The sequence below is a fragment of the Lissotriton vulgaris genome, chromosome 3_1 (genome assembly GCF_964263255.1).
Source record: "Lissotriton vulgaris chromosome 3_1, aLisVul1.2, whole genome shotgun sequence".
In the NCBI taxonomy this organism is placed as follows: Eukaryota; Metazoa; Chordata; class Amphibia; order Caudata; family Salamandridae; genus Lissotriton; species Lissotriton vulgaris.
In genome coordinates, this window is record NC_141689.1 from 2,106,901,253 (window position 1) to 2,106,915,074 (window position 13,822).

The window sequence follows — 13,822 nt, forward strand, 5'->3', positions numbered from 1 at the left end:
ATACGTGACGGTTTACATTTGTGTACTCACTGTAAATAACAGGCTTTCATGCAGACATTCTATTTCATACCCGGACAACGTCAGGCTGGGCTGCTAGCACCCAAGATATAGGACTTTACAGGGATTAAGTAAAGTTAAGTGGTGTCATATTTAACAAAATCCCTACTCATGATGTATCAGATAAACTCCCACTTGTGTCTTTATCAAACAAAAAGAAGCTTGTCCACATTTTTGGATCATTTATTTGAATGTAATATATACATTTTTCTGTCATTCAAAACCAAACAAAAATGTTCATCCATTTTACTAAATAATATATTTGAAACTAAAGGTACTGTCACAGGACAGGCGTTTGCCCTTGCATCTCCCACAGAGATCTTGACGATGGGGCCTTTTTGGGTCCACATGGCGAAGCTTTACAGGACACGTGCACCTGGTCTGCTTGCAACTCTGAAAACAACAAAACAAGCTTCTTATTCCAATATTGAAAACAACCAAGTACAACTGTATTGCAAACGTATTGGCAATATTGCATTTAGAACATTGCTTTATACACATTTATTGTGCTTGGTTCACAGCCGTTAATTGCTATGAAGAGCGGCTGCTGCACACAGTAAGTGGGCAAATAGAGGACTGATTAGAAGATATCCATTGCTAGCAAGGCCTTATTTGAATGCTCTTGGTCTGAACTGCAGAGATATCATCTGGAGCAAAAACAGCCAATACGGTTAAACAGTAGCAATTGGAAACTCACTGGCTTCAAAAACCTTTGCTACTTAGAAGTAACGGTGGGTGGAGTCGCATGAACAAGAATCTGTTTAATCTACTAACCCCCCTTCTATTTCAATCAATAAGGAAGTAAGTGACCTATCCTTCTGGAGGAGAAATATGGACCTTAAAGATGAGGCACCGTTGTTAGCTGCTGTTTAACACCTTCAGCGCGGCGCAGATTCCTGCGCTGTGCTGAACGTTCTAATGAGCCAACGGGCTCATGACAGAACGGTTCAGTCATGAGCACAGGCCAACCGATGCTCATGACGGAACAGTTCCGTCAATAGCATCGAAGGGGTTAAAGAACTTTTAAACTTGCAACAAATATTGTGTGCTTAAAAGTGGACCCTGAAGTAAGAAATCAGGACGGCCTTAAAGAATCGCAAAAGGCTTGATACATATGGCCCCTGGAGCGGTGTTTAGATGCTCAATTTGTCCTCCCTGCCTCCGGTAATGGGCTGAGCTCCTTCCGGTCATTAAGGAGCAAAGACGGAGGAGTCCCTGCAAGAACTTCCGTGTTGTCCTAGGAATCACCTTTTAGTAACGGGAGTCCGTGCTGAGGAAGCAATTAATATTCTGTTTGCCAAAACACCAGACTATCACACAGAGGAGCAGGGCAGTATGTGACGAAGTTAATATTTATATTGTTTGCCTCAAGAGCACGAATGAGACCGCGCCGAGGAAGCACTTAATTTGGGTTCTTTCTACGAGGCTTCTTCGCACACAGTGGAGTGTGAGACAGGCTGGGATGTTACTGGAGTGATAAACCGGTCATACAGTAAATTCAGAAGCCAGAAAGGATTGTATTCGCACCAGCCTTAAGAGGATTATCTATAGTCAGATAAGTACCTCATTCTGTAATAATTCGGGACTTTGTTTTCTTTCAATATTTTCTTTATTTTTTCTTTTGTGCCTTTTTTCATTGGGAGAAGCACAGCTGTATTATAAGTGAGTACTTTACACATAGGGGTATATGGTGGTTCTATGATATGGAAGAAGGGGGGAATCTCATGTGTTTGTGGGGTCTTCACTTACAGGGCAGATGGGGTGGATTGCAGGAGAGTGAGGTCTACACCTTCCAAAGACATCCCTATTCTGAGCCTAACAGCGGCTACGTTATGGTTTCTTTTATCCCTTTTTAACCTATGGTGGTGTTATCTGTGTATTGTGTATACATATGCTCATGGATGTCTCCATATATAGGGGGAGGGATTAAACCAGCGTCACCATTGTTCCTGCTGTATCCGGCTGTAAGGTTAGTGTGAACCTTCCTCTGACATTTTTGTAGAGCAGCGCAGGTTAATAAATTCACAACTTCTAGCAATATAGCCTGACCCTGCTGATTTGATCACACCTACTGAAGTTCTATAAAAATGTGGGCAATTAACCCAAGGTCCATGCAAAAAAAAAAAAAAGCAGACCACCTGGTCCGGGTTTTGTTCGTTGCAGGTGCAAGGCCCAGCCACACAAGTAAGGACTGTTTTTATCTTTTAACATGTGGAACGTCGGGTGGTAGACGTTTTGTGAATCCTCCACAGCTACAAGAATTTGCTCCTTATTCAAATGTTGAGTAGATTTTAGCCAAAGTTTGTAGTTTACACGGCATTATGGGCAAGAAAAGGTCATGGATCCATACGAGTCACACCACCCTGGAATCCCCTGGGTGTCTAGTTTGCAGAAAGGTTTAAGTTTAGTAGATTATCCCGATTGCCAGCTGACCTAGTGCTCCAATCATACAACTAATCAGCATGGCAAGCAGACTAAATTGGGATTTGCCCCCACTCCACCAGCCTATGTAAAACCTACACACCAAAGAACATACTTATTTGCTCACTTGCCATGGGACAATGGATGCATTAGTCCTTAGGGGAGCAGAAAGACTAAGAGCTTTAGGGGTGGGCCCAGATGTTCTGGCCTCATTTCTTCATTTAAAAAATGAAAAAAACTTAGCATCCAGTGGGCCTTCTGACACTAGGGAGGGCAGAGTGGAGGCCTACTTCTTTCCAACCTGGGGTTATATCGCCACTCCTTTTGAGGGTGGGGTTTAACCCAATGTCTGGGAGGGAGGTCCTCTTTGCACCATTTCAAAATATCTGGTGTCTAGTGGGCTTTCTGTCCCCGAGGAAGGACCAGAATATGGAAGGGTGCCCCCCCCCCTCCCTTTTTCATCTTTAACACCATTTCGAAATCCCTGCTGTCTAGTGGGCTACGACCTGAGGATGGAGGCGTAGGTGGTAATCAGACTGGGAGAAGACCCTCAAATCTGCCTGTCAGAGGGGCAGAAAAGCCGGTAAATGCCCGCCTTTGAGGGGGCATGTCCCTCGACAGCTTGCCAGGGTGGGCCACACACACACCCCTTCAAAAACTTTGGTCTGAAAATCCCTGGGGTCCAATAGCTTTAACACCCTCTGAAAGGGGAGGATTGGGGTAAACTCCCAATTGAGACAAATTTCCTGTCTGGTTCCCCGGGGCAGAAAACTATTGGTCGTTCGGAGGTTGGGGTACAGCCCAATGGGTGTCTAGTAGGCTTTCCACCCAGGGGCAGACTAGGAGCTAACCTTCCAATCTGCCTCAGTGGGAATGATCAACTAGATTGCCCTCTTTAGGACCTGTGCCAGAATGGGCAACCCCATCTCTTCCAAGTAATTTTCTTTTAAAATTGCTGGTGTCTATAGGGTGGGGGTGACTAAGAATGGGGCAAACCCTTAATCTTCCTTCTTCCAGGGCAGAAATAATGCAATGCCCCTTTTGGTTGGAGAAATGGCACTATGTCAGGGTGGGCAATCGCCTTCCTAATGTTTTTCATAAATCTCTTGCGTCAAGTGAACTATCTGCGCCCCTGCCCTCCCTTGGGGAGCAGACTGATTTATGTATCCTCATCCTCCCCTCAAGCAGGACACAAAAACTATTAGTGACCAGGGGATGTGAGGACAAAGCCCCATGTCACAGGATGCTGCTCTAAGAGCTCAAATGATCCCTGATGTCTACTGGAGTGGATCACTTTTTGGTGGAAAGTGGATGTAATGGGATACTGAAGACAGTGAGGAGAGACTGGAAGGAGAGTGTGCGAGCAAAAGCCACAAAGGACAGCCCAGGGCAGGAAGAGCAGAGCTGGGGAGAGTTCAAACTGCTCCATTCTCCTCCAAACCTATTCAGAGAGCAGAGAGTTACTTATAGTGTGTGGAGAGTGGCAGAAGCATATAGAGTATAGTGAAGGGTTGGTGGGGAGAATGAATGGACAGAAGAGCCTGAGCACAGACTTGATAAGAGTTCATAGATGAGGGAAGAGGAGACAGAATGGGGAAAAGAGCAGAAAGTCGAAGAAAGTAAACCGACTAAGGAAGTGAAGATAGATGCTGAAGAGAGCAGTTCATCTAGATGAGGGAGTGGACAAGCTGAAGTGGAAGAAGGCAGGTCAGGCTAAGAGCAGAAAAATAGGCTGAAAATGTACAGAATTGGGGGGAGCGATGATAGGCTGGGTGAGACTGGGCAGACTGGGGGCAGACAGAGGGAAAGACACCTGACCGGGGGCTGGGGAGTGAACAAGCGAAATAGGTGGGTAGTGAGCAGACTGGGAACAAGCAGGCAGGCTACTATAAAACTGGGCAGATTGGGGAGGAACACATGCAGACTGAGTGAAAAGGGGTACATGGGGTAATAGATGTTTAAAAAAAAAACAACACAATTGGTTCATACAAGGCCGTTTGTTCCCAATAGTGATGAATACTCTCAGGAAAGGGGGTTTAAGCAGATACAGTGTTTCCTGGATGAGTCGCCTCCTTTATGGCCGTTACCCTCATTGGACCACTGCTGAAATGTTTTCAGGTTTTTATTGATGGGACAGGAGATAAGAGGCTTGAAAAGGCAGTTGATGTGATTGAAAGGGTCGTCTCTGGTCTGAGATTGCTGGTTTAAAGTGCCCCTTGGTTTGCTGTATGAAAGATCTTGGACTAGGGGACTGCAGGACTCTCATGGCCATACCAATAGTGTCCTTTTTGACTTTTTCGAGCATCTGGTCTACCTAGGGGCCAAACAGACGCTCGCCATCAAAAGGTACATCTGGAGGCACGGTTGCAGATGGGCCAAAGTCCTGCATTTTTGCTGGGGAGGATGGCAGTGTGAAGCCCACTAGCAACAGAATCTGCTGAGTTGAGTGCATCTAATATTTGCATAGCCGATTGCCTTGCCATCAGCAATGAGCTCCTAGACCCACTTCCTCTAGAAGGTGTTTGGGCATCTCCTCCTAGTGCTAACAGCCATGGTGGAAGAGGCTAACAATTTGCAATGTGCCAATGGGTGGCAGATCAGAGCACCACACGCTTGCCTGCGCTTGCCTGCTGTTTCTATGTGTGTGGACCTCTTGTTGGGGAGGGGTGGGGGCAACCCCTGTTACTGCGGCAGCTCCACCATTAAGGCAGAGGAGGACTCTTGAACAATAGTATTGCTCTCTCCTGAAGCAAAGGAAGCATGGTGCATACCAGATTTAGACTTATAAGGAGGTCCATAGCTTAGAAACACAGCACAAGTTGGTACTACATGGATTCTATGCAAGTGACGCTGCTGCTGTAGCACTTGCAAAACCCTCTACCATTTTCAACTCAGATTACAGGTACGTTGGAGAGTGGTCGTAGACTGACTTACAGTTAATGCTAACAGGCAGATTAAGCCACTGAGTTTGAAGAGTAGGTTTTCTGTTGAATTCCCCCAAAACTTTGATTGAATGGACCGCTGCTGGAACTCTACATGGATGCCAGAAGCCAACCATTTGAATGTGGCCACCAAACAATTGATAGGACGAGCACATGATTGTTCTTACATAATTTTTAGATGGTCATGCCTCGAGCACATGATTGTTCCAACGTAATTTTTAGATGGCCATGCCTCAATTCTGTAGAGCAGGAGCAAGTGCTATACAGTTTTGGTTTTGTGCACGAGGTAGGTTCTGAAGGAAAGGTTATTTGTGAAGACCATCAGGAATTTGACAATACAGATTAATCTCCTTCAGCCTTCCTAGGCCAGAAGTTGCCTGCAGATATTACGAAGGGAAGGCTATAGATCAGTCAGGTTCAGCTACACAGAGCTAAATTTGGGGCCAAATTTGGAGTTTGGGTACTCGGTTACAAATGCAACTCGTATCCTGTTGGTCTTATTACAAGTGTATAAAATCCTAATGCACTTAAAATAAGGCAGATGGGCTATCACGTTTGTGACGGACTACCCATCTACCTTTAAATCAGGCCCTCAATTGTGAGGCGGTTCAGCCCAACAAAGGGCTGGTTGGACAGGAACCTTAAGCATCAGGAGCATGGATGTCTTTGCTAGACAGTAAGAAATTCCAGTACTTCAAGCATTGAAACTGTACTATGCCAGTCTCTGCAAATCAGAGAACAAGAGGGAAATGTGTTAAAGGCAAAATTGATCTGTAATGCAGCATATATAAAAAAAAGACTTGATTGTCACAACCAGTTCTAATCTAAGCCAAACCTTCAGAATCCATACCAAACTGCAAAGCAAAGCAAAAGAAGCCTGCAGAGTCGCAAACAAATAGATTTTACCCCTGTAGAAAATTAAAGGATGAAGTTTACCTTCACTCATGCAAATTACCAGCAAAGATTCCTTAGGACCTTAAAAAAAATTTTTTTTTTAAAAACACAACACCATGCACATTCTACATTCGGTCACCAAGGGTCAGGTAGGAATGCCTTGATGGAATCTTGCCTTCAATTCCTAAATCAAGGGAGGCCCCAAAATCATAAGACTGGTCACAGCAGAGCACCATTATTGAGGCTCAAAGCAATGATGGCAATAGAGGGACATTTGTCCTTTCAGACATGGATTTTTAAACTATCCTTAGCTGGTATAGGCAGGTTACTTTCTATACTATGAAGAAACAATGTGGACTAGCCCACTGTGTTCGATTAACTTGGTCACTTGTGGCTAATGGCCTGGTGGCGGGACTCAATAAGTCTCATTAATAAACCCCTCGAACACCAACCTGGTTTGTGTCATGCTTCATCATCGGGGTACAACCAGGCAGCAGAGTGCCGCCTGGTTGTGCTTCCATGCCCGACTACAGCGGAGCAGGTGTCGTGCAACAATATGATGTGGATGAATGTGGAAGTTCAAATATACCTCTGGGGATCCTTACCTACTAGTTTATTCTTGGCGGCCCAGTGTATTATAGTTACAATATGTGATGCAACTGTTAATAGCCAAGATTGTTGCTACCAGTTGACTATGTGTTGGCGGTCTACATGTTTCAGTCCCATTAAAAATTGTGTAGGACTTTCGTCAGGACCAGGGGGTGAAGTGGGCGGCAAAAGGAGTGCCACCAGCCGGGACGCCGAGGGACCAGATCTAGGTTTCCGGCAGAGGACGCTCACTGATCAAATAGATAACGAGAGCTCCTCTCCCCCACGCCCCGAATTTCTGGAACCGAATGTTTAGCGAAGATTTTTTCTCGCAAAAGAAGTCAGTGTCTGTAAGTATATAGACATCTTTTTATCTTCACTGTTTTATCTTCACTTTTCCACACACCTTAGCGCGTGTGTAGGACACAATTACCTGTGGCACTCCTTTTGCCACTCACTTCACCCCCTGGTCCTGACGAAAGTCCCGCACAGTTTTTAATGAGACTGAAACATGTAGACCGCCAACACATAGTCAACTGGTAGCAACAATCTTGGCTATTAACAGTTGCATCACATATTGTAACTATAATACCCTGGGCCGCCAAGAATAAACTAGTAGGTAAGGATCCCTAGAGGTTTTAACTTCCACCTTTATCCACATCACATTGTTACACGACACCTGCTCCGCTGTAGTCAGACGTGGAAGCACAACCAGGCGGCACTCGGCTGCCTGGTTGGACCCCGATGATGAAGCATGACACAAACCAGGTTGGTGTTTGAGGGGTTTATTAACAAGACTTATTGAGTCCCGCCACCAGGCCATTAGCCACAAGTGACCAAGTTAATCGAACACAGTGGGCTAGTACACTTTGTTTCTTTACATTACATTTGGGGACAGGACGCGCCCCTAAAAACCCTCGCTCTCCCTCTTGTTTAGCTTTATTTTTTACTTTCTACACTACTCAAGAACAACTTGAACAGACCCACTGGTGAATCCTTCAACGAGGACGACTGCCATAAATATTGGCGTGCCAGGAACTGCATGGGTTTTTAAGAAAAACCCTCACCCACCAACCTAGCAGATGGCATGCTGCTTCATCGGGTTTCCAGCTGGGCAGCCAAATGCTACTCAGTTGTGCTTAGACGCCTGAATTACAACAGAGCGGGTTCTGTTCAGTGTGAATAGTGCTCAAAAAAAGCGGTGGTATTAAGGGAATTGCCCGTGATAGTTATCAGATATCCTACTTCGGGGTAATTCCAGAATTGAGTTCAGCTAACAGTATTGCGCGCTTCAGCGCCAGATTACAGAAAAACGCTCGCATCCTACGTCGTACGCTTACGTGAAGATGCAGTTACGCTTACCAGCGCTACCATGTCCCGGCTACTGCCAGGAAATAGGCTTCAAAAGGAGAAGTCACTAGCCGCTGGTATTGTCAAGATCCCGAGAAGGCCGGAGTAGGTGAAAAGGGTGTGCGGTCAGCCTTGATGAAGTAAGCTCTTTCTAAAGACCATGCTGGATTCATATACTATTCAGCAATACTGTTACTCGTTACTGAGGGCCTTGCTGAATTTAAAAATGTTATCCTGCCATATTCAAGCGCTACCCGACATTCACTTTACCCCCTTACTGATTGCCTTGATGAACTTTCAAATGCTATCATAGTCTTCCTCAGAGTTTGACTACAGGAGTCCGCCTCGTCCGGGATCCATCACAGCTGCTACACACACGTAGCTAGTGTAATTATGGTTTCTCTTTTTTTGTGACAGTATAAAAGTTTCTAATTCTGCGTGTAAACTGATACAAACGCACCTATCCCAAGATAATTCTGGCTCCAATATTTCACTTTGGCCGCCATTTATTTAGATTAAACAATAGTTCACCATGGCTTGGCAACCAAATTTAAGCACAAATGATTTATGCCACGTTTACATAGACATGGGATTTGAGAAGCTAAAATAGCACCAACAATACAAAACATGCATGCTTGCACCGAACCACCATGCACAAGTTTGCATACACTAGATTTATGTTGCAGGTCTTCTGTATGATTCATGGTACATATGATTGTCTTATCATTAGCACTCTGAGTCGTTCAAATGCACCACGAGCAAAAGGATGATGAGTCAAAATGGAACAGTCTTAATTAGGTCTCTATAAATGTTGTGTGTGTTCTTTGTTGTGTTTTTGTCTTACAGGTTTTAAACCAGGCGGTGGGTCCGTAAGTACGGTTACACCACTGCATGCACAGTAAACCTTGGCGTGTGCTGAAATAAATGCACATGGCTTATTTTTGCCATAGCATAATTTGTTCAGTTTGTATGTCCTGAAGAAAGTCTCAAAAATTGTTTCCCGAGGCTAAAACACGTCGATCAGTCCCTGAAGGATTACGAAGACCAATTGCCAGTCTTCACTTTATCCCCGTTTCTTTTTAATTATGTCCTGGGCCGCTGTGAATAAAAAAAAATTGTCAGCAAGGATTCCCATAGGCATTTTTAACCTCACCACTTTTTTTTAGCACCATTCACACAGAAACAAAACCCGCTCCGCTGTAATTCAGGCAGGCATCGAAGCACAGCTGGGTAGCATTTGGCTGCCCAGCTGGGAACCCAATGATTAAGCATGCCACCGGCTAGGTTTGTGGGGGAGTGTTCTTCTTAAAAACCCATGCAGTTCCTGGCACTCTAGTATTTATAGCAGAGTCGTCCTTGTTTAACCCCTTCGATGCGGGTGACAAAGCCAGCTCGTCATGGGCGTTACCTGCGCTGCGCGCATGACGAGCTGCCTTTGTCACGTAACGCGGGATTTTTGAAATTCCAGCGCGCAGCGGGAAAACCCGCTAGCGCGCATGCGGTTAAGGATTCACCAGTGGGTCCGTCCACTTGGTTCTTGAGCATGAACCAGGGGATAGAGACATACCCCGTTCATAGTTCTGACTTGTTTCTCGCATACTTTCTACACTACTCAGAAATAAAGCTACTGAAACACTTACTTGACAAGTGATATCCTCCACACGGTAGGGATTGAAAGACTTTTGACAAGCTCTACAGAACTGCCGGAAATAAACCTGTAATAAACAAGAACATTGGATGATTTTTACTGCAGATTTTTTGATGGTCAGAGTGACATATGGTAGAGTACTCACCTTGTTTGTTCCCTGCACACACCACACGTATGCACTCTCCCAGCGTATATTGCACTCTTTGCAGTGGTAAAAGCCGTATTTCTGCTCTAGAAACTGAAAAGAGAATCAGAATAGCATCAGCTTAATAAATAAATGAACAAATAGCTTCAACACAGTTCATACTAAGCAGATGTCCCCATCAAATCAGACCGCATTTGTTAAACTTGTTACTGTACCACTATAGATTCACCCAGGAGCGATAATCTGTAGTAATGTAAGCTTTGCACCTATTCGGTCAACTCAAATGTCGTAGGCTTAATGAAGAAATTTGAAAACTTAATTTTCATTAGACAAGCCTGATTAAACTTACTCACTGCTATTCTTTAGCAAACACTACTAGGTACCTAACTTGGTTATGTTTCAACCAGAACATCCTACAGAAACTCCAATTTAAAGGACTGTTGTATATGCACTCGTTTTGCCCGGTTATAGCCCATTAAGTCCCCCAGTCCATACTTAATATATCTACTACAATAAAGAGGATTTTCTTTAGAGACAGAACCCCAGATCCCCCAAAACTATGGATGTCAAACTCTCCTCTACTCCTCCCACCCCAACACTCCTCAGTCAACCCTCACAGGGTGCTCGGTCAATTCTCCATCGTCTCCCAGTTCACTTCCCTCTCAAATAATATCTATAAAGGTTCATTATTACTGCCCACCTCTTCGAGGCCCCTCAATTTGGCTCTAGTATACTGGTAAAGAATTTTCTTTTAAATACTATTGTTTTTCCAGAGTTCAGAATACAAAGAAAAACAACCCAGCGTGTGCCATCAGTCGAGTCTTTCCATCGAGTTCGAGCACAATCATTTCAAAATGCATATCCCCACACCCAGCGCAACCTATCCACAAAATTTGGACCTATAACAATAGGCCAGCCTATTGAATCCACGGTTCCCAGAACTTGACGTTTGTGGTGGGCCCCTCTGGCTTTATATACTAGTTTCTCCATTGCTGCACTTGGATTCATCCCATTAACCCACTCTGCTAGTGTGGGAGTTTGATGATCTCTCCCATGCCAGTGAAGTCCCTCTTGACCTCCATGCATCCCATAGTGTAAGGAAAGGTCTCTTTTTGGGACCTAGATGGAAGACCAAAGAAGGACTGCCCTGCTGCACTAAGGGACCAGCAAAGGAGGCTGCTCCATCAAGGACTACACTTGGTGGCTAGCGAACAGAGGGACTGTCTGCAGTGTCCTGCTCAAGGAGAAGTTTTCTACAGAGCCAAGGAAAGCCATGAAACTCCAAGGGCCAGCGGACAGGCCTCCTGTTCACAACAGAGGAACAACAACTGAAGAAGTTGGTAGCCCAAAGTCCATCATTGCCACCGTGCAGCACCAGGGATCAAGAGAACACACAGAGTTGCACCAGAGTTCGCTGAGCCTGGAAATGCTGTCAGAGCTGCTGGGATCCTCAGATGATTGTTAACGTAGCTGTTCAAGGACCTGACTGATCCACCTAATTGCCCCCAACTGGAGCCAACTGGAGTTGGTTACCTACAGTTATTCAAAGCCACCACATCACACCTAGCCCAACTTTTTACTGAAAAAGATTCTAAGTATCCAATTTGTTAAATTTGGTTAAGTGAATGGTCTTTATTCATTAATTCTTCCAAATCCTATCTGTGGAATCCTCTTGTGGATCTTTTTCCTTTTGGTGTCTAATGCATATAAACAGCAGGCTCCAAGGACCGCTCAGTAAAAAAGACATGTTAACAAAACAGCCCACTCCAGGATCCGCGTCTGGATCACTTTTGGGCAAAGCAGGGCAACAAGACAGAGCAAAGAAAGCGGATGGCCCGCCACTAAGGCATTCATGACCACGCTCTTCACTTCCCTCCAGTAGGAACTCAAGAGCAATGCAGGTGCAGATTTCCACAGACCTGAAGGAAGTGCGGAGGGACTTAGAAGAAGTAGGGGAGTGTGTTGCAATCCTAGAGGAGCGGGAAGCCAGGAGAGAGGAAGAGATGGAAGTGCAGCAGAAAATACTCTGCCTGACAAAACAGCCTATGAAGCTGCAGGCTCAAGCAGAAGACTTGGAAAATCGCTTGAGAAGAAATAACATCCACATCAGAGGGGTATCAGCTCAAGCAGGAGGAGACGACATTCAGGCCTATGTCCATGCTCTGTTTCGGCATATCCTGGGAAACTATGTCAGCTTGGCCACACAAATGGATATAGTGTCCATCGCGTTGATCTGTCTAAAGGAAGGAATGTGCCCTCAGCGGATATCCTAGTGTGTGCACGATTTTCAAATCAAGGAATCATATGGAGAGTCAGGGAAGCTCACCCAGTGCAATTCAGAGGACATACAACAATGTTTTTTCAGGACTTGTCGATGACCACTCTATAAACGGAGGGAATTCCGTTCTATTACAACCCACCTCAGGGAGAAAGGAATATCATATTCCTGGAGACACCCCTATCATATCATTTTCCGACACGAAGGGAAATTGTGGCAGCTGAGATCCCTGAAAGAAGCACAGGCAGTCCTGGGTCTCTCAGAAGCGACGACAACGAAAGCCAAAACCCCTGAAGGCACTCACAGTAAGCTGCACCGTTGGCACAAAGTCAGGAAACCCTCCTAGACTCAAACCTGATACAGAGTCGATGGCGAAAGAAAGAAGAGCGGTGTTAACCTCGCTCACTGGTTCACTAGACATCTCTTGAGTCTAATGAAAAATCGGCGGCAGAATGCATTAGGGGCGGGTTCGGAGAGATGAACTCTTCAGACGCCCTTTCACGAGAGTCAACATGAAGACTTTCCAGGAAAAGATACTGGGGACGTTTATCCCCCGGCCGGCTGACGCCCCCCATTGGTTCTCACACACCGATGAACTGATGTTGCATCTAGTTCTTAGTAATGTTCCTATGAACAGTACAGTTTGGGATTTTGGGAGCTTTTTCCTGTTTTGTTGTTTATCTTTTTGATCTGCACCAGTCTGAGGCAGAACCCAGCAGTGGGTGCAGGAAGAAGGGCCTCCGGGTATGTCATGTGTACCCAGTCCCAATTCCAGTTGGTGCAGCAAGACACACGCTCCTTATGTAGGCCATGGGAAGGTAATTGAGGATAGTGAGCCTTAACGTCTGAGGCCTCACTCATCCGGTGAAACGTGCAGCGATCCGATCCTTACTTGAGAGCTCAAGAAGGGACATATGCTTGCTACAAGAAACGCACCTCCTGCCGCCAAAGGATACTGTGCACATGGTCCCAGGGGTTCCTGCACCAGCTCTGGTCCTCAAACCACTCTAGAAAGAATGGCTCGAAATTCAGTGGTTAGAGAATGTCAACATTTACAGAGGGTAAGGGACACCTCTTTGCAGTTAGGATACTCTGGGGTGCCACATCCTTCACCATAGTCCAATATCTACGCCCGAATGCCCAGCAGGGGCCCTTCTTTAATAATGCTCTGACTGATGTGCTTGTATCTCCAGATGCAGCAGTTTTAGTTGGGGGGTGGGGGGCGGGGGGGGGACCTCAATCTGGTCATGCACCCCACAGTGGACGGCTCATGTCAACGGTCCACACAGGCAGGGGCCTTTTTAGCAGATTGCTTCTGTTGGCTAGTGGAGAGTGGCCTGCTTGACATTTGGCGCAGTCACCACCCAGGAAAGCGAGATTATATATTTTACTCAGCAGGGCACAAATCATATGCGCATATAGACCACTTTTTAGCATCACCTGCACGGACGCTTAAGACTCAGATGTGACCATTGAACCAAAATTCCTGTCAGACCACG

General features: G+C 45.6%; 1 protein-coding gene across 1 annotated transcript in view; it reads right to left on the reverse strand.

The window, feature by feature from the left end:
• Nucleotides 1-225: 225 nt before the first annotated feature.
• ZAR1 (zygote arrest 1) overlaps nucleotides 226-13,822 on the reverse strand; it is a 57,231-nt gene continuing 43,634 nt past the window's right edge. Inside the window, exons 2-4 of the mRNA XM_086962675.1 lie at nucleotides 10,046-10,138; nucleotides 9,893-9,967; nucleotides 226-450 (exon numbers count right to left, since the gene is read on the reverse strand). Coding sequence (XP_086818801.1) covers nucleotides 307-450; nucleotides 9,893-9,967; nucleotides 10,046-10,138 — 312 coding nt within the window. The 3' untranslated portion in view covers nucleotides 226-306. The remainder of the gene's footprint in view (nucleotides 451-9,892; nucleotides 9,968-10,045; nucleotides 10,139-13,822) is intronic.